Source organism: Aricia agestis, chromosome 11 (assembly GCF_905147365.1).
Source record: "Aricia agestis chromosome 11, ilAriAges1.1, whole genome shotgun sequence".
Classification (NCBI taxonomy): domain Eukaryota; kingdom Metazoa; phylum Arthropoda; class Insecta; order Lepidoptera; family Lycaenidae; genus Aricia; species Aricia agestis.
This window is the reverse complement of record NC_056416.1, coordinates 13,218,653-13,239,446: the sequence shown is the minus strand read 5'-3', so window position 1 is coordinate 13,239,446 and position 20,794 is coordinate 13,218,653. Positions and strand designations below refer to the sequence as shown.

General features: G+C 38.6%; 1 protein-coding gene across 5 annotated transcripts in view; it reads left to right on the top strand.

The window, feature by feature from the left end:
* LOC121732042 (paxillin) overlaps positions 1-20,794 on the top strand; it is a 55,619-nt gene that overhangs the window by 31,080 nt on the left and 3,745 nt on the right. For 2 of the 5 annotated variants that reach the window (XM_042121807.1, XM_042121805.1), the window contains exons 2-5: positions 6,337-6,581; positions 10,528-10,750; positions 12,851-12,947; positions 18,587-18,770. In XM_042121807.1, coding sequence (XP_041977741.1) covers positions 6,337-6,581; positions 10,528-10,750; positions 12,851-12,947; positions 18,587-18,770 — 749 coding nt within the window. Of the gene's footprint in view, positions 1-1,262; positions 1,513-4,029; positions 4,260-6,336; positions 6,582-10,527; positions 10,751-12,850; positions 12,948-18,586; positions 18,771-20,794 lie in introns of those variants that run through there. The other 3 variants (XM_042121803.1, XM_042121806.1, XM_042121804.1) reach the window with 3 other exon arrangements.

Here is a 20,794-nt window from a genome sequence, read left to right as displayed (position 1 = left end):
TTAATTTCCAATATTTTTGCCAGGTAGAGTTTATTCTTCTGTCTACTTCAGTGTCATTGCTCATTAATTCAAACGATAATTGTTTTCCTAGGTAGATATAGGACTCTACATATTCCAAAGGAGCACTATTTAATTGAACTGGCAACTTTCTGCCGTTGGTCATTATTTTAGTCTTTTTTAAATTTATTTCTAGTCCTGATTCTAAGCTTGCTTTTTGTAATGACTCTAACATATACTCTACTTCTTCAATTTTTTCGGATAACAGCACTATATCGTCTGCAAACCTTAAGTGGCTGATGCAGTTGCCTGAAATATTCACACCTATATTTCTCCAATTCAGTTTTTTGAATATTTCCTCTAGGACAGCTATAAAAATGCGTGGGGACAATGGGTCACCTTGCCGAGTTCCTCTTCTAATAGGTATGGGTGGGCCGATCCTGTCCAGTTTTATTCTACTTATGCCCTTATCATAGATGTTTTTTAGGACTTTTATATAGCTAGACTCTACTCCTTGTGCTCTTAAAGTTTCCCATATCGCAAAGTGATCTATAGTATCAAATGCTTTCTGGTAGTCAATGAATATTATGTAGAGTTCCTTTTGGAATTCCCGATATCTCTCGATAATCAGCTCTATTGTATGAATGTGGTCCACTGTAGAGTAGCCCTTCCTGAATCCTGCCTGTTCCACTGATTGGTAGAGTTCTAGGCGTGTGCTTAATCTTTTTTCTAGAATTGAAGCGAACAATTTATATATCACCGGCAACAGGCTTATAGGTCGATAGTTGCTTACGTTTTTTGGGTCGCCTTTTTTGTACAGTAGAGTTATACGTGATTCTGACCACTGAGAGGGAGTAGATCCTGTTTCTAGTACTAGATAGTATCTAGGGTCTAGATATTATAACATAAATGATAAAGCACGTCATTAAAAAGAACTAATGAATTGTAGATTTTGACCTGAAGGTAGGTTGCAAGGTTTCAAATGAAATGGCCTGCAATAAAAATAGGACCTATTAAACACCTGCCAATAAGTTAACCAGAAACTAGGACAAGTGGCCATTAAAATAACAAAAGTAAAAAAAATATATATTCAAAAAGAGGTTAATGAAGCTTTTGGATGTTATGAAATATACGTGTCGGAAGCGTCCACCTGACAGGAATAGTTCAATAATCGTCGCCAACTAGCAGTGTGACCGCGCTATCATCCGCAACCGACCGCCGTAGATAACCCTGGCTCGCACACCAAAATAACCAGTATTCTCTCAGCCGCAGTCGCACCACGACTGCCTCGGATATTTATCTCAAAAAGCTTTTATACCTGGCGGTGAGGTATGGCGTCCGTGCGCACGCGCTCCGCATCCCCTAAGTCTGTCTCCTTCTCCCCCGTGCTCGAGAGGAAGTACAGCGTCGACCGGGCTCCCACCGCCCCGACCTACAAGTACGACGTACAGGAGCAGAAGGAACTCAACTCGACGGACTGGAGAGACTACTTTAGCGATTTCAGTTCCTACCTTGGTGAGTGGTTTTTACCATCGGGAATGAGTCAATGGGCTTTTATTGTACGGCCTTGTTCTATATCGGTTCGTGTTTGTGGAGCGTCGGGAGTGATGCCGTAAACAAACCTTACGCAATCGCTCTCAAGAGATCGTTGTTAAACATTTTTATTGAGTGTTCCACATACAGTAGCCTGTTGAGTTCCTCACGCACGTGTCAAGTACTTTTAGAGTTATACCACTTAAAAAGACTCCTTATACATACTTTGTAGAGGTGTGTATCAAATTAATGTTTTGTTTTTTTACAATCCCATATCTTTAAAACGTAGCTGTTAACCTTAATTATTGGAGCGTTAACACATTTGGCAACTCGTCTATAAACATTGCCACTATTTGCTACATATTATGCGATCATTGATTGATTGATTTCCAATACTAGTTCTGTTCCAAAAATGTTTCTCCTTTTAAGAGAAACACTCTTAGAGTTTATTGATAAATCTGTACGGAACCTGAGCTACTGTCGTATCTAGTATTTATTGGGCTGCTGCAGTGTCATGTAGCCGATAACCTTGCGGTTTGATACCGTAGCAACATTGTTTACACTGCACTTACTGGCTGTTTAGTACGTTTACTTGTAGCCACAATAGAAAGTCTTGTCTGATATTGTGGTTATTTTGCGCGTATTATCGTTTTCATTATTTACTTTTGTCTGAGATTGTTTCTGGCTTATATTCGTGGTCTCTTATGTTTACTACCCCGTTATCTTAACCGATTATTTAAATGAAAGCAGCAAAAGTGCTCTTAGCACACTCAATAGGGCTAATTTTTCAAATATTTTTGAACATTATTTTAATGACAGCTTACCTAAATCTTTTCGCGTCATGTCGTGTTCGGTCTCTAACTAAACAAAGCGGTTTAAAGTTTGAAGCATTAGCAAGACCAAAGGTGTCTTTCAAACCTATCGAAAGAACTTTCTTATGTCTAGCTTGAGGATTGAGAAGCAAATCATTGCCTTTCCTTAGGCCGGGTTTCCACTGACGCGGAGCGGAGCTTAGCGGTGCCGAATTGACCAATCACCATGCTCGAAATCTTCGCCCCGCTTAGCTGTCATTCCGCTGGAATAGCACGATTGGTCAATTCGGGCACCGCTCAGCTCCGCTCCGCTCCGCTTCAGTGGAAATGCACCCTTATGCTAAGTACTCACATGCGGTTTTGCTCGATAGTTTTACTCCAAATCGAGTAATAATTACTGTACCGCAAAACTCACAGCTCGAAGGCTTTCATCGAGCCGGCTCGATGGAATTAAATATATCGATTTAGAATAAAACTATCGAGCAATGCTGAATATGTGTACGAAAGCCCGAGCCGTGGTTTTTACTCTACATGATTGCTCGATCGAGCAAAACCGTATGTGAGTACGCTTACACTAAAATACGATTTTTTTTTCGGTGTTTTAATGACAGCTCGGAATGTGGATATTTTGCCAACAAACAAACCAAACTTTATCCTAGCGCCTGTAAAATTTATCGCGGTGAACAGAAAACGTTAAACGACGTTGCTTCTGTTATAAGTTCAGGCGCAGGATTTTACATCTTAATCACCATTTCACATTTGAAAGGATCTTACGTGAATAATAAACCGGGTATTGTAAGAATTGAATTTGTTTGTTCCAATTTTTGAGATGGTATTTAAACTATCAAACTTAACTTCACTCGATCTTGCCAAAATAGTAAATGCTCTTCGTCAATAACCAAGAGATCAGCCTCTCTTGGTTTTACATAAAAATTTTTAAGTTGTTATGTATCGTAAGTACAAGGCGACTAAGCAAAAGCGATTGAGACAAATTCCACGTGGTGAGCGTCATCGTATGACGCCGGTCGGCGCGTCACCACTGTCAATGCCCAATGGTACAAGATAGGTCCGTTAGCGGTACGCGAAATACTTGCGAAGGTCAGAGGTTGCATACTAAATGGTACAAAATTGGGTACAATTTTATCACTACATTTTATTCATTTAAGTAGGTGCATTTAGAATTCCTGTGAGACCAAGTTATGACTTAAATTCTAAGAGGTAATAGATAGTTATAGTTTTTTGTAATTGCTATGTGTAGTTAAGAAATATGACTCTACAAATCAAATTGCAACAAACTCACCATAGCCACAGAATATAATATTATATTAGTAGTACCAACCATAGCTAGTATTAAGTGGTAGAGTTAAAACTTAAACCATAGAATTTAGAAATTGATTTTACTGTTGTGTAAATACTAAATAGGTAGATTTATATAATAAAGATAAAAAATGAGATAACTTACAAACTTCTCTAGGTAGAGGTACTTGTACTAATATGTATTCTGTGGTAGAGGTAAAAGTCTAAAAATACAAAGGTAACGACGAAACGAAACTGATACTTTAAATCACCATAATCATTACTCAGTAGAATCCCGAACATTTCTCGGAACAATGTGTTATGGTTACAATTTTGCGGTCTGCGCTAGAGGTGAATCAGTATAACATTGGCCCATACCAGCGCCGCTCGCGCCTTTTTATCCGTCTGCGGCAAAAATTTAAATTTAGTCTTTTAGTTTTTTTTTCATCGAACGATCCTCAGTTTTGTGCCAGCCAGGATTGTTGCTAAGTGCAGTGTTTATAATGGCTAGTGAACATTACTCTGTGAATGATGATGTTTATGGGAAGATACTTAAAAGTCACACAAATTTGAAGCCTCAGACTGATTATGCGGACGTGTATGAAGCCGTTGAAGGACTTGGTATGATAAATATTATATGGTCCCCTTTTCTGTAGAGTTAGGTATTTAAACAAGTGACGTAGTAACTATATTCATTTGATAAACCTTATTCACAATATTTGTCTGGTCTCCTTGTTTCTTCTGTCTTTGCTCCTTGTTTCTTCTGTCTTTGCGATATCCTGTTGTCCAATGTCCTGTATTATTTTGTCTTCACGCTATTTCACATTAAACTTTAAAACAGCAACAGCAGCTTAAACTTCAAGCATTTAAGCTGCTGCTAAATTCCCAAATGTGTGTCAATGTTGAAACAAGTTGTACTTTTCAATATTTATTTTGATTACATCAACTTTTATTGACACAGATATATAATATTATTATGCTAACGAGCACAAGTATAATTTACACAGCTTTTTAACTTAACGTCAAAATTAAATACTTGCCTAATGTGCCAATTAATTTTTAAATTTATGACATGTAAAAAATCTACAGTTTTACTACCGAAATCTTAGGATTTCAACATATCATTAGCATGTATAAAGAGGATAAATGTTAAACATTCTTAATCATCTAAAGATGTGTCCAAACTTCTGTAACTACAAACAAAACAAAAGACACGTTAAACCTGATCATTTCTATCTTCTGAATTCTGATTTGAAAATGTTAGATTTTAGATCACAGACAAAGAAGTAAATTACAGTCAGATTAAAACAATCGGAACCCTTTATACAGCTAATTAAATTAATGTGATCTGACGCATAATGGAGCCACAGAAGACGTGCCCAAGTAATAAAACGGCAAGTGTTTATCTACTAAACAATGAAGCGTTGAGCCTGTGACCGATAAGGTACCGTAATAGTAATACGGTGATAGGATGGTGAGAGGACCAATGAACCCCGAAATAAAACGAGTTTACAAGCGAGGCCGGCTCGCGAAACGGATACCAGATTGTTTAGATGCAGATTAAAATAGGTTCGAAGATTCTTTAAGCATGCGAAGTGCAGGTTTTGATACTAATATGCGTATGAACATCCTGCCCTAATAGACAAGTGGCAGGCGATTATCGTAAATGCTACCAAAATGTATGCGATTTGACATAAGCCATCGCTTCCCTAGGGAATACTAATGTCAAAACTCAAATCCCATACATTTTGTGGCTTTGGCGTTTACTATAATCGCTTGAAACTTGTCTCTAGGCCCTGAAAATGCTAACACTTGGTACTGTAGTGTAGATATCCGAAGTAGATATATCTGGTAACAAAGCTACGTTGAAAGAGTCAGTTTGTCGCAGTTATGTATTGAATGTGTGGACTGGTCTTTAATTGAGTCTTTAGATAAGTTATTGTATTTATAATTGCTAGAACTATGTTCATTGAAGTTAATTGAAGCCGCAATATCAATGATGACATCAGACATATTCTGAGATGTGAAGAAAAACAAGAGCAGGCGTTGTTTAGAATTTGTGGGTTCTAATGGGTAGAAAATTGGCTGATTTTTTATTTAATATACTAATTGTAAAGAGGGAAAGTTTGGTTGAATCGAATAGGCTTCGAAACTAATCGGCCAACTTTGATAAAAGTTTGCGTAGATCACATAATTAAATCAATCCAATACATTAAGTCATTGACCACGAGACCACGAGGAAGGAAATATAATGACTTTTATCGATAGGAAAATATGAACGTCTACCGCGTGCAAATCTATACATCTATACATATAAATAAAATTGGAGTGTCTGTTTGTAATATTAAAATAACCGTTTTTTACTACATGCATATGAATATTTAGATGGTACTTACACCAAAATAACAATTTTTAGAATTTTTGTCTGTATGTCTGTCTGTTTGTTCCGGCTAATCTCCGAAATGGCTGGACCGATTTTGACGGGACTTTTATTGGCAGATAGCTGATGTAATAAGGAGTAACCAAGGCTACTTTTTAACCGACTTCAAAAAAGGAGGAGGACATATTTTACATTTTGTTGACGCGGACGAAGTCGCGGGTAACAGCTAGTAGAAAATATAATTTTAGACTTAATAATAGCTGCAGACCTAGACCCACTTAAAAGGAGAAATCTAACAGTAAAATTGTCTCGTTTCAGATGCCCTCCTCGCGGATCTACAGAACTCCATAAACCCTGGTCGTGTGAGCAGTCCGGGCGGCAGGACAGGATCTCCGGGGGGTCGCACCACTTCCCCTGGCCGCACAGCGTCACCCCTCGGCAGGGGCAGTTCACCTGGACGACTCAGCTCCCCCGGTGGCAGCCTCAGCTCACCCACATCCACCGGATACGGCTCCATCAACGGATCGAGGAACATCAGCGCGGATTATGCGAGGGCTGCATCGGTGAGTTTCCTGGTCCCTGGGTAAAATAACCTCTTATCCATACTAATATTATAAATGTGAAAGTGTGTCCGTCTGTCTGTCTCTGTCTGTCTGTTACCTCTTCACGCTCAAACCGCTAAACCGATTTACTTAACTGAAATTTGGTATGGAGATACTTTGAGTCCCGGGAAAGGACATAGGATACTTTTTATCCCGGAAAAATGTACGGTTCCCCTGCGATAAACGAGTTTTGGCGCAACGGAGTTGCGGGCGTCATCTAATACGTATTAAACGTTATAATATGCTAGTTACTTATATTTTAAACAAACGCGATATTTTGTTAATTGAAAGTACCATATTACTGAAATGCCTCATAAGTGTCAATATACAAGTTCTATGAATTCAACGTAGGCAAAATAAAGAATACCTATTACGCATATTAAAATATACGTGGGAGAGCCATGCTTCGGCACGAATGGGCCGGCTTGACCGGAGAAATACCACGTTCTCACAGAAAACCGCCGTGAAACAGCGCTTGCGCTGTGTTTCGTCGAGTGAGTGAGTTTACCGGAGGTCCAATCCCCTACCCTATTCCCTTCCCTACTCTCCCCTATTCCCTTCCCATCCTTACCCTCCCCTATTACCCTATTCCCTCTTAAAAGGCCGGCAACGCACCTGCAGCTCTTCTGATGCTGCGAGTGTCCATGGGCGACGGAAGTTGCTTTCCATCAGGTGACCCGTTTGCTCGTTTGCCACCTTATTTTAATAAAAAAAAATATAATAAAGTAGGCCGTACATCAAGTATTGTTTACTGCGACAATATAAAGCAATATAGTTAACTACTTAACTATTATAGTATGTGGCAATGGTGATAAGGGCGACACCTATACGGTATCTTGCACTAAACTTAATGCAAATAACACGTGTTTTTATCACGCGATTTCTTTTCCATCGACGTTTTTACTAAACATCTTGTTTATGTGCGCCTTTCAACACCACACTGTTAATACGTTCCGTTATAAACATCGAAGAAATTAGGTTACATGTTTGAAGCAATCCTGCTATCAAATTCTTGGTGTTAGTCAGTACTCAGTAACTTTTCTGTTCAATTTACAGTTAGTTGGAAGCTGTTACAGCCTAATCTATACTAATATTATAATTGGGAAGAGTTTGTTTGTTTGTTTGTTTGTTTGAACGCGCTAATCTCAGGAATTACTGGTCCGATTTGAAAAAAATCTTTCAGTGTTAGATAGCCCATTTATCGAGGAAGGCTATAGGCTATATTTTATCGCGCTAAGACTAATAGGAGCGAAGAAATAGAGGAAAGTGTGCAAAAAACGGGAGATTTTTTTTTAAATGGCTTATTTGAACGCGCTAATCTCAGGAACTACTGGTCCGATTTGAAAAATTCTTTCAGTGTTAGATAGCCTACTTATCGAGAAAGGCTATATTTTATCACGCTATGACTAATAGGAGCGCAGAAATAGAGGAAAATGTGGAAAAAACGGGGGAAATTATTTGAAAGGGCTTATCTCACGAACTACTAGAGTATTTTTTCTGTTATTTGGCACAGATAAGAAGTAGACTACGTGAAGGATCATAGGCTTTTTTTGTGGACTAATTCTTCTATGAAATATCTAATTTACGAGGGCAAAGCCGCGCGGAACGTCTAGTGATAAGTATTTTAGGAGATAGTGTATCTGAGAGTAGTTAAAATAACTTAGATTTGACTAAAATTAACCTAGAACTGGATGTTGTGCAGTAAGCGTGAAAACTGAAGAGGTAGCAGATAATAAGAATTTAAACGTTTTTGATAGCGACATCTAGAATAAAGTTTAAATATTATTATACCTACCAAATAGTCCTTGGAAGAAAGCCAGTCAACGTTACAAGTGGTATAACGATACTCAACATAGATGTCGCTTTAGCTTCCTGATGTTGCGGTAGAAAGACGACAGATGTCGCCACAGGTTTCAAATTCTTATTTTAAACAATGAATGTATACTTTTTCTTTGGATTAAAATAGTAAAGTTAAACAAACTTAGATAACTTTAAAAATGTTCAACGCCTACTTCTAATACTTCGTTAGGCAGGTAATATTTAGCACTGCGGTTGATACCCAGAAAGCGACCGATCACCGACCTAAAGTTACTTAAACACTAAATTAGCAATTTATCTATAATATAAAAATGAGTCACTGAATGTGTTGCCAAGCGCAAAACTCGAGAACGGTTGGATCGATTTCGCTAATTCTTTTTTTTAATATTCCTTGAAGTACGAGGATGGTTCTTACGGAGAGAAAAATTCTAAAAAAAAAAAAAAAAATTCCTGAAAAAGTCTAAAAACAACACTTTTCTATACTCCCATACAAAAGATTTGTGATAATACTTAAAAGTCAAATATATAAAAATGGATTTTCAATTATGTTAGTAACGCTAAAACTCGAAAACGGCTGAACGGGTTGGGCTAATTTTAGTCTTAAAATATTCGTAGAAGTCCAGGGAAGGTTTTAAAGTGACACGAAGTTCACCGGGACAGCTAGTATTATATAAAATTATTAAATTTTATATAATACTAGCTTGTAATTTGCACGTGGGATACTAGTAATTTGTACGTGGGAGAGCAATGCTTCGGCACGAATGGGCCGGCTCGACCGGAGAAATACCACGTCCTCACAGAAAACCGGCGTGAAACAGCGCTTGCGCTGTGTTTCGCCGAGTGAGTGAGTTTACCGGAGGCCCAATCCCCTACCCTATTCCCTTCCATACCCTCCCCTATTCCCTTCCCTTCCCTACCCTCCCCTATTACCCTATTCCCTATTAAAAGGCCGGCAACGCACCTGCAGCTCTCTGATGCTGCGAGTGTCCATGGGCGACGGAAGTTGCTTTCCATCAGGTGACCCGTTTGCTCGTTTGCCCCCTTATATCATAAAAAAAAAAAAAAAATATACCAAATTCAAATTCGAGTTTAATAATAGTGTAGTAGTTTTTGACTGAATTAATTATTTGTTGTACATATACCTAATTAATAATTTTGTAGTCAGTAATAAACGGTTAAATACCAAACCATTAAATATTTACACCAGCAGTACCACAGAAATGGATATAGTAGCAGTACCTTACTTCAACTTCCTCGTCATATGCTGAGGTTTCCACGAAAACTATGTATGCACACCTGCTCTATTTCCATACATCGATCGAAATTAATAGAGCTAAACGACGAACCAATTCAATTCATTTATTATGTACACTAGAATCCAGATACATAGCTACGATACTGAAGATTTTTAAGTTGGTGACGAAGACTATCTGATGGTTGTTTATTTATTTTAAAAGTTTTCGAAATTACTTCTGCAAGTAGACTGTCCTCTGCGGGCGTGTATCACGCGTTTTCCGTAGTCCCACCTTCAGGAGCAGGAACACCGTTGGGGTTTTAGTGGGTAGTCCCGGGCGCGTCTTCCGTCCGCCCCGGGGAGTCCCACATACCTCGGTGGTCCTCCTTAGGCCCGGAGGATGCCTAAAAGTATTCCCCCAACGAAAAAAAAAGTAGACTGTGCTAGTAAGCCAGGCCATTTAGCCGAAACTTTTTCATTTTCGCTTCGTTATAGAATCGCCGACCAAAATGTATGGAATTGACATAAGACGAGTCGAACGTCAACATCATATTAACGAACGCTTATGTCAATTCCATACATTTTCATCGGCGATTCTATAACGAAGCGAAAACGAAAAGATTTTGGCTCACCCCCCAGACCTGCCTCCTAGCGGCGGTAGAAATATGGATCACCTTACACCGTAGATTTATGGCCCAAAATTGTGATAAAATCTTTTGTAGTAGTGCAACTAGTAGTCTTACCTGACCTAAGGCTTCGACTTCGATAGAAATTGATGGCAAACTTCTAACTTGGTAGTTATTGAACCCTTTACCCAAACGAGTAATCAAAGTGAACAATTCTCCTTGTCCACAGCCGACTTACCAGAACGCATCGTCAGTCCACGAGAAAGTCATCCCGGTGAAATACTCGAACAGCACTTCCAACTACAGTAGCCACACGCCGGTGGCCGGCGGACAGACCGCGGGCTACGGCAGGACCGGCCGCGGGAACCTGTCCGAGCTGGACACCCTACTCGACGATCTCAGCAATGCCCGATACGGAAAATACGCAGAAAAACCGACTTACGACAGAAACGGTAAGCTTGTGTGTTAGATTTAGAATCTAGATTGGGTGCTGGAACTTCGGACCAAAGAAACACCGTTGGTTATTGTACTGTACCCTCGTGTAGCTTATTGTGTGAATAACAGGGGAATTTTATTATTTAGTCTTGACAATTAGAATTCAAAAAAGGTGATGACTTATCATGGGCGGCCACGTACACTCGGAATAATTCTGTATTACGATTCGAAATGTCGATTCGGCATTTTCTGCGATTTTCCGACCCGTTCACTGTCCTCGTCAAAGAGACCAAAAGAAAGCTCATTTCATTTTTGCCGACCGATCTAAAAGTTGCGCGTGGCCTATCCAATGGTTATCAATACATATTTTTGCGTGAAAAACTTTGGTAATTAAATTAATTTATCTGGCGTGCGTCCCATTTTCTGGTTTATTAACATTGTGATCACAAAACAAACAAGCCGGCTGCCAAGCCGCTGAAATAGATTTATTTCAACTGGTGGACTGGATCACTCAGATCAGCCCAATTGGGTCACTACCGCACTGATAGTGACATCAAAGAGCCAAGTGCACTAGAAATAGTCTGCACCACGTAAACTTGTTGCAAACATGCACAGTCTATGTTGATATTATGCTTGCACCATCAGAGAAATTCACAGGCAAATGGCGGATCTACGTTATTATTGTGATTGTCAAGTCAACGTTAATAGCGAACTGCTGGTAACATAAATATTAAGGACCAAATTAAGTAAGTCTGCCATCTGCCTAAAAATCAATGTCTGTAATAATACATCCAGGGCTAGAAATCGGTAGAAAGCTGATAAAACATCAAGAGAAAAATTATCCGGCCAACATGCTATGGAATTTCATTAATTTTATGCAATTCTGGCGTGTCTTAAACTAACGTTACACGGTCAGTCTGGCATCAGTTCAGTCCATAAGAATGATCGTGTAACCGTGTGATTGCCATGTATATAAATAAGTCTATGGTGATTGCCATCATTCTGGTGTCAGTCTGAGACTGATGAACTGAACTGATGTCAGACTGACCGTGTCACCTTAGAAATGTGACGCCTGTGTCACCAGCTGTAGAAATATGTAGAGAACGGATAGAGCAATTTAGAAACTTCTATGTAGTTTGTTAGAAACTTCTTCTTCTCCTGAATCCTTGCCTGGATATGCGGACAGAATACTTTTGCATCTTGAAAAAATATTCCAAAAGTTTCATAACATCATGATGATGATGTTATGAAACTTATGACGGCTCGTTTTAGCAATTTTTACGAGTTTGCGGCCTCGTTGCGGGTTATAATAATATATTGCCGGCGAACACGAGCATAACAACGTATTACGTAACATCATAATAGCATAATAGCTATCACGACGTCACCGCTCACCAGCGGGGCTAAAATGGTCACATTTACCAATTCTTCTCAATCAATTCAGCAAATGAATTGTCAAAACTGTCAAACTGACAAATGTCAAATTAGTAAGAATTACTACAGTGCGACAAGGTTAAATAGGAACGGTACGGGCGGTGGCGCTGCTCGTAAAGGAGAACTGTCAAAAATGACGTTTTGTATGATGGCAGCGTTAGTTCCTTTTTTCGCCACGTTCATTTAAAGACTTGTTGAGTTGTAGACATGAATTGCAAGCAGACTTGCATTTTGCGATTTAAAAAAATGAATCATATTATGATTCTCAGTGTGATTCTCCAAAGCGACCATTTTAGCCCCGCAGATGTCTCATATTATAAGCTAATAATCTCTAATAATAAATAAATAATAAATAAAAAGTCTTTATTTCAGTCATAAGTACCCATAACATTAAGAAAAAATCGTAAATTTTTAGAGAGGCTGAGTAATAAGCCATAGGTAATAGCCGGACGTGTTAAACTATTTGGAAGTTGTTTACAAATCTTGACTCTATGTCCATATTACACGTAATATCTGTCAGAAAATTGACCTAAGCTGAACTCTACTGTAGAGTTCAGCTACATAAACCTTAACTCTACATAAACATATTTCAAGATAAACTACAAAGATTTTTCGTTAGTCCACTACGTCTTGAATTTTTACTTTTTTTACTTTATTATAAAATATGTTATTGTTCCTTTTAGATGGGTACGCGCGGACGAACGGCGCCACGAGTCCGGCGTCCACGCGGCCGACAGTGGACTCCCTGCTCGACCAGCTCAGCACCGACATTACAAATGGGTAAGTGCTTTTGTATATTGTTGATTTAACATAAGCAGAAATTACCCTGCTTCCCTATGAAAAGGAAACTCGACAGTTTCCTTACAACGAGCTGTTGCCTAGTTAACTTCTGCGTGTTATTTTTATACCTTACCATAGAATTGCTACTAACTACATATTATACAGAGTTCATTGTGAAAGTAGCAGCGCTGTAAGAGCAATTTTTTCACAAAAAATCACGTCATGATTTTTTCCATACAAAGGTGAAAAAAATTACTCTTTCAGGGCTGCTACTTTTACAGTGAACCTCTATACGAGGGACACATACACACCCTAAGGTTTATTAATCGCTATGTTTTGTTACACCCTGTAAGTATATTAAAGTTTAGCTAATGCTGTAGAAAAAGTCGACCATTGTCTTTAGCGAAAGTATCCTTTGGACTGTAAATAATACTTTCCCTTAAAGTTTCGCTGAATCTCTAAAGTTTAGAGATTCACTATCACTATTTTATAGTCAGTGAGATAAAAAAAAAATTTGCCGTATCAATTACAAAATTGAAATATTTTCTTAAATCAAATATATCAAAAGGAGCACATTTGCTAAAAATTAAAAAGCATTGAGAAATAGCTTCAATTAAATTTTTCATTTACAATTTATTACGGGAATAGTAGTCTGTGGAAATACTTACGGAAAAAATTCAATGCCATGCCTACAATTATCGTTTGTCAAAATGTCAACTGGGACGCTCATAAAAAATATTGCCAAGTGTTCGTTCTTTCAGTAGTAGATAGTTCTGTAGGAAAAAAGTGTTTGTGCAAGAGCTTACTAGCCGTATGATTTTTTCCGTCAAACCTAAATAGAACATAATATTATAATGCCGTAATTATTATCTTGATCAAGTAGGAATCACTTTGTAGAACGTAATCTGTTCTGAAAAAACCGGCCAAGTGCGAGTTGGACTCGCCCATGAAGGGTTCCGCAGCAGTAATAAGGTTTATTTTTATGAAATTAAAAGGTTTTTGATTTATTTTTATATTTCAGTTGATTTAATGAAAGTTAAATTAAGGTTTACCATTTATGACGTATAAAAAAAACTACTTGCTAGATCTCGTTCAAACCAATTTTCGTTGGTAGTTTTTGTAGTAATGTACATCATAAATAAAGACTTATCATACCCCTACTTTAGAAGTTAGAGGGGGGGACACACATTTTACCACTTTGGAAGAGTCTCTCTCGCAAACTATTCAGGTTAGAAAAAAAATATGTTAGAAACCTCAATATGATTTTTGAAAACCTATCTATAGATACTCCACACGCATAGGTCAGATGAAAAAATTTTTTTTCGTTTCAGTTGTACCTATGGGGACCCCTAAAATTTTTAATAATTTTTCCATTTTCGTATCAAAATCTAAATGCGGTTCACAGACTACATCTACTTACCAAGTTTCAATAGCATAGCTGTTATAGTTTCGGACAAAAGTGGCTGTGACATACGGACAGACAGACAGACATGACGAATCTATAAGGGTTCCGTTTTTTGCCATTTGGCTACGGAACCCTAAAAAGCAAATAAAAAAAACCCAAATTATTGTTTACTTGCAATAGATCGCAATGTTCGGAATTGATCCGTCAGTTGCAGTTTCAGCAGGGAGAAAATAGTGTTTCGGGCTTTACCTATTCCCTGCCGGGTAGTTGAAAAAGAAAATAGGGCTTAAATCTGCAAGGCGCAAGCTGTTGCTCACAGGGAATGAAAATATCGCTAGATTGGGCTCAAGCGAGTTCTCGCGAGTTTATAAAAATCGGCCAAGTGCGAGTTGGACTCGCGCATGATGGGTTCCGTACCACAATAGAGCAAAAATAGGCTGAAAATTGTGTTTTTGTATGGCAGCCCTTAATTATTTCATTTATTTAAATTTTACTATAAATTATTAAAGTACAAATAAAACTGAGTATTTCGTGAATACTCCAAGTGCATATGTATTGCCGTTATTGATTTCGAGCAAAAAATAGCAAAAAAATCACGTTTGTTGTATGGGAAACCCCTTAAATATTTAATTTATTTTGTTTCTAGTATTTGTTGTTACAGCGGCAATATATACACAATCTGTGAAAATTTCAGACATCTAGCTATAGTTGAGTTACAGCCTAGAGACAGACGGACAGACATCGAAGTCTTAGTAATAGGGTCCCGTTTTTACCCTTTGGGTACGGAACCCTAAAAACAAAAAATCAATCTCGCGGGATCTCGCCCTCTTTTCGACTAAGATCAATATCGCTAAAAAGGCCGAAATCACGCGAAATCGAGATTGCGTTCCGTAGTTGCTCGGTTTCTTCGATACTATTATGAGGATCTCTAAAAGTATAACCCGATTGTTTTGGCGTGGAGCGCGCGGGTCGTGTGAAAAGTGACGTATACCGGGCCGGGAATAGCGCACGCAGTCAAAAACACTATGATACACGAGCTAGTGATAACTGATAACTAAAATGGTCGCTTTGGAGAATCATAATATGACTCATGATATGATTCATTTTTTTAAATAGCAAAATACAATTCTGCTTGCAATTCATGTCTAGTAATTCGTACTTATTTGACAATTGCCAGTTTGACAGTTTTGACAATTCATTTGCTGAATTGGTTGAGAGGAATTGCTAAATGCGACTATTTTAGCCCCGCAGGGCTGATTGAGAATTGGCAATATAGAGATAGGAAATGCACGTTGTAGACAACCCCTAGAGTGGCCTAGAGGATTGGGACTTGGCTAAACAGAGTGTTACAAAACTAAGTGATGATACTATAAGGTGTGTATGTGTTTCTTTTATAGAGTTTACTGTGAAAGTAGCAGCTCTGAAAGAACATTTGAAATTTGTATGGACCAATTCATGACGCTGGGCACTTGCCCATACAAATCGCAAAAAAAAGTTGCTCTTTCAGCGCTGCTGCTTTCACAATGAACTCTATAAAAGGAACACATACACAAAATCAAAAAGTTATTAAAGCCAGTCAATGCAGGTTAAGAATTCCGGATATTATAGTAATTTAGGTAAGTATATCCAAGGAAATTGATTCCTATTTCCTAGGCAGTTGACATGCCAACGTCATTTGGTCGGATCATGTCAATTCAATGTTAATTGCTATCTGTCGGCTGGGTTTGACGTAATGCGACCATACACATACCCTATTCCCTCTTAAAAGGTCGGCAACGCACTTGCAGCTCTTCTGATGCTGCGAGTGTCCATGGGCGATGGAAGTTGCTTTCCATCAGGTGACCCGTTTGCTCGTTTGCCCCCTTATTGCATTAAAAAAAAAATATTATAACCCAAACTTATGACTTATGAGACTATAGTCAATTTCACGTCATGTGTGAAAAGTTCCTAACATAGGAATGCAATGGCTTTAAAGATACCTACATAGTATATACCTACATACTAGAGCCTATCCAAAAAAAAATTGTCTTGCGCTCTATGTTCTCAAATCAAAATATAATATAAATATTAAATATAGTAGTTTTACGATTAGTTGGCGATCATACAGGATTTGATTTATTGCATCCGTCTGCTCGAACCGATATCATGTACTAGATATTGATTTAGACTTAAAAATAGGCTGTACAATTCATTTGCGTTCTGGCAGACGGTAATTTCGATTTATTGATCTCAAATATTACGAACTACTCTGAAAGTTTCTATGCGTCTCCCACACCGGTTTTTGTGACGGTGACAGGTTGAAACCAGGCCAGCAGCTACGCATGGCCGAATTTTATAGTGCCCAAGTTTGAGTGCTAGTCTTCCTACACTCTCTTAAGGTGACGCCCCGTTAAAATAAAAAAAAAACCGTGTTGGATATGTTTTCCCGGCCTCTCATAGAAAACAAGCAATGGAGCAGCAAAAAGTGGAAAGGTTGTAAGCGACAAAATTGTTTTTGTCGCGTAATTTAAAAAGCATAAATACATTTAATATAGGCTATGGGCAAATTAAAGTGTATGCTTGAACTTATGTACTTACTTTCAAATTTTGGAAGCTTAAATCACTCTCCTCTGTTAGCAAATTAGGAATCCCTTTTTTTTTACAGTATTCTGTGTTATAAAAGTTGACCAATCGTGTTATGCTATGGGTAATTCAAAGACAAAGACATGATGAATACTGACAATGAACTTTAATTTCTTAGCTTTAGTCATTGCTGAGAAAAATCGATATCGCTACAGCCAAATTATCAAGCCGTCGCCTTAACCCGCTGGGACGGATAATCTTATACGACTGGCGAGAGATCCTGTCCAACTTATGAATCATCTTTCTTGTCACTCAGGCGATCACTCTGTTTTGTGATTTGTCCCAACCAAAACAACCAAACTCTCAATATCTTGTCTGCGTGGATGTCCGTTGGAACCAATGGAACTAAAATAGACTACAAAACAGCACAATCCTTACCACATGTTTTGTTTTGTCATCAATGGCGCATCCAAACAGATATACAGGGTGTAACAAAAATAAGTGATAATACTTTAGGGTGTGTACATGTGCCTTGTAGAGAGTTCACTGTGAAAGTAGCAGCGCTGAATGACCAATTTTTTACTCTCGTATGGGCAAGCGATCCAGCGTCACGAGTTTCCCCATACAAAAGTGAGAAAAAAAAATTGATCTTTCAGCGCTGTTACTTTCAGAGTGAACTATCTACAAGGAACATGTACACACCCTAACACTTAGTTTTGTTACACCTTGTATAATATATATAACGCTAATTGACTACTATGTATAATCGCCAACAAAAGTGGATGCATTTCTAATTAGAATTTATAGTCCAACACACCTGGCAGAATCACCTTCGCCGAGAGCCGCTAGATTTACGATCAGAATCAATCTCCTCTACATGTAACTGTCTTTACATGGAGCGCTGCCAAAATGCGCTCGCCAAGATACCCAAATGGATCGTTTAGTATGCACCCGAAGATATTTTCACGTTAACACTTTTGTTTATGATGATTTTCACTTTTAGCTGTGGATGCACGTGAATTATGCGTTGATTCGTTGTAATTGTGCGGTAATTGCCAAATGTGCAAGAGCTGTGGCGATGTTCGTTTCAGGGTAACTTCTATATTAGTCGGGTAGCTCAGCTTATTAGTCATTCCTATTAAAGCTTTTATGGCTTGTCGGGAGCTTGATATACCAATGTCACGTGACGCGTCAGGGAGCATTGTGCTGTCGACAATTTTTTTATTAGCTACTCACCTGTTAAACAATTATTCTGCTAGGAGCAACGTCGTTTGATGACTGATCTGCCAATAGAAATAACCGTCTAACGGCCGTTCCCAATATTTGATCTATCTCTGGTTTTGCCCTACTAGAGATAGGAATAGCTCAGATTAGACATTAGAGACATATATTTTATGTCAATTGTGAGCTATTCCTATCTCTAGTAGGGCAAAACCAGAGATAGATCAAATATTGGGAACGGCCGTTACATACCCCTCAACTAGTAGTAACCAGCTTGCTGACAATCAGCGGTTGACAGTCGGTTTGGTGTAAACGCAGCCTTATAATCAAGTGCGGCCTAAACATGTCATGCCTTAAATATTTTGGAATTCGAATTTTATTTTAAACTTTTTTTTTTCTCACCAATCATTTTGAAAGTCAAATTTTATTTTAAACCTTTTTTTCTCACCAGTCGGTCATCAGTGTCACCGGTGCCGCCGTCGTCCGGCACGCTGCCGCGGCCCGGCACGAAGCAGGTGACGGTGACGGTGCAGGAGACGGTGGTGGAGCCGGCGCAGCCCCCAGCTCCCCGATATCATGCCTCCACCGCCACGAGGGAGCTGGACGATCTCATGGCGTCCTTGTCTGACTTTAAGGTAGGTGATGAGATGGATTTCGTCAACACGGTCGGGGGTGGTATTACAGTCAAAAGTCAATGAAGGCCAAAGCGCCCAAAACGTTATGTACCATCGAAGAAATTTTTTTACATGGGGAAATGCGTTACGCATCCCCGGCGGTTTGGGGACATCGGCCGGGGTATGTGGGACTCTCCGAGGAACTACCCACTAAAACCCCATGGTGCTCCACTCACCGCTTAGGCAAAGTTACGGGCACGATCAACCCACCGCAACCTACGTTTGATCGGATCATGTCAATTCAATGTTGTGATCTGTCGGCTGTAGGTATATTTTATTTTTCTATAATGTTCTATTCTTAATGATGCAGATGTTCAATAATATGTACCGTCGAAGAAATTGATTGATTGGCAGATGGCGAACCTTGATAATTTGATCGGGTTATGTCAATTCAATATTACTCGTAGTCTGTCCGCTGTGTTTGACATAACTCGATCAAATTACTTAGGTCCCCCATCTGTCTAGGAATCAACTTCTCTGATAGTACTATCCTCTGATAGTACATAACGTTTTGTGTAACTTCTCTAAGTCGATTCATAGGCAGATGGCGATTGGCGGACCTATACGTAATTTGATCGAGTTATGTCAAATTCAGCGGACAGACTACGAGTAATATTGAATTGACATAACCCGATCAAATTATCAAGGTTCGCCATCTGCCAATCAATCAATTTCTTCGACGGTACATATTATTGAACATCTGCATCATTAAGAATAGAACATTATAGAAAAATAAAATATAACTACATGTTGCATTTTCTATGTTCTGTCTTAAGTCAAGACAGACCGACAGGACGACAAGAGACTATCAATATTATAACACAATCTTTTAAGTTTTATGACCCGAAAAGTAATGATTTCACTTCAACATTAGGATGATATTGATGTTAAAGACTCTATTAAACTAATTTAGCGTCCTATAACAAGTTACATACCGTTAGCATATTTGTATAATATTATTTGTTGAAATTATGTATCTGTTGAAATGATCTACCGCTGACGCGTGCATACTACGAAAATGTAATGATATATTATTGGGAAGAACCATAAATATGTTGTAGAATGTAGACGAACAGTAATTGTCCTATTAATAATGGTGTTCTTTATATAGTACCAAATGCGCAGTAGCATGACAGTCGCTAATGACCATACATTAGTGATTAGTGGAACTATTCTGTATGTCACATGTGAAATGACAGAACTACTTATTTCCGGCCTTTCCTCCAGTGCCAGGTAAAGTCAAGGTCTTCTAGCCCCAAAACACATATTATTTGCTATGTATTTCCTTAAGTATTAGATTGTCATCAGAGACGAGCCGATTGTTTGGATTGGACAAGCGAATTTGGTAAATTTCATCACATATAGGCTTATCAAAACATTTATTTATGGTATAATATTATATAAAAGTTTTGATAAGTATTATAATTATAAAAAGTAGAGCTGAAATGGTAGATTAAATTCGTCTCTATAATATTTATTTCTAGATACTGTTTTTGTGAAAAATAAAAAATTTCACCTCCCCGGCCCTTGCCCTAGCAAATTAACCTTAATGAGATAAATTTTCTGGGGCTATTTCAAGTTTTACAGTCGGCGTTTATGCACGAGAATAGGTAAATAAATACTCAGTACTTTTGTAAAATTGGATGATGTACTGGCGGTAATATAAACAATAACACGGGTGGGCGCTAGGGTCCAATTTCCCGCGGCAACTGTCACGGCCGCCAGTCGGCACACTGCACTACACATTTTCCGTTTATAATATTTACTACACGCCTTTCTTGGTCCACGTCTATTTCCAGCGGTTCCCGAGGCCGAGCCTCCAGAAATACAGTCGTCCCGCTCGCACTCGCCGAAAAGCTCGCATCTAAAGATAGGCCCGATTACATCATGGCGCGGCGGGGCCGAGAGTTTATAATATTAGAGTAGATAGTCAAAGATTTTACTTCGCCACTCGCTCCAGTCCGCTCAGGCAAGCCGGTTACCTT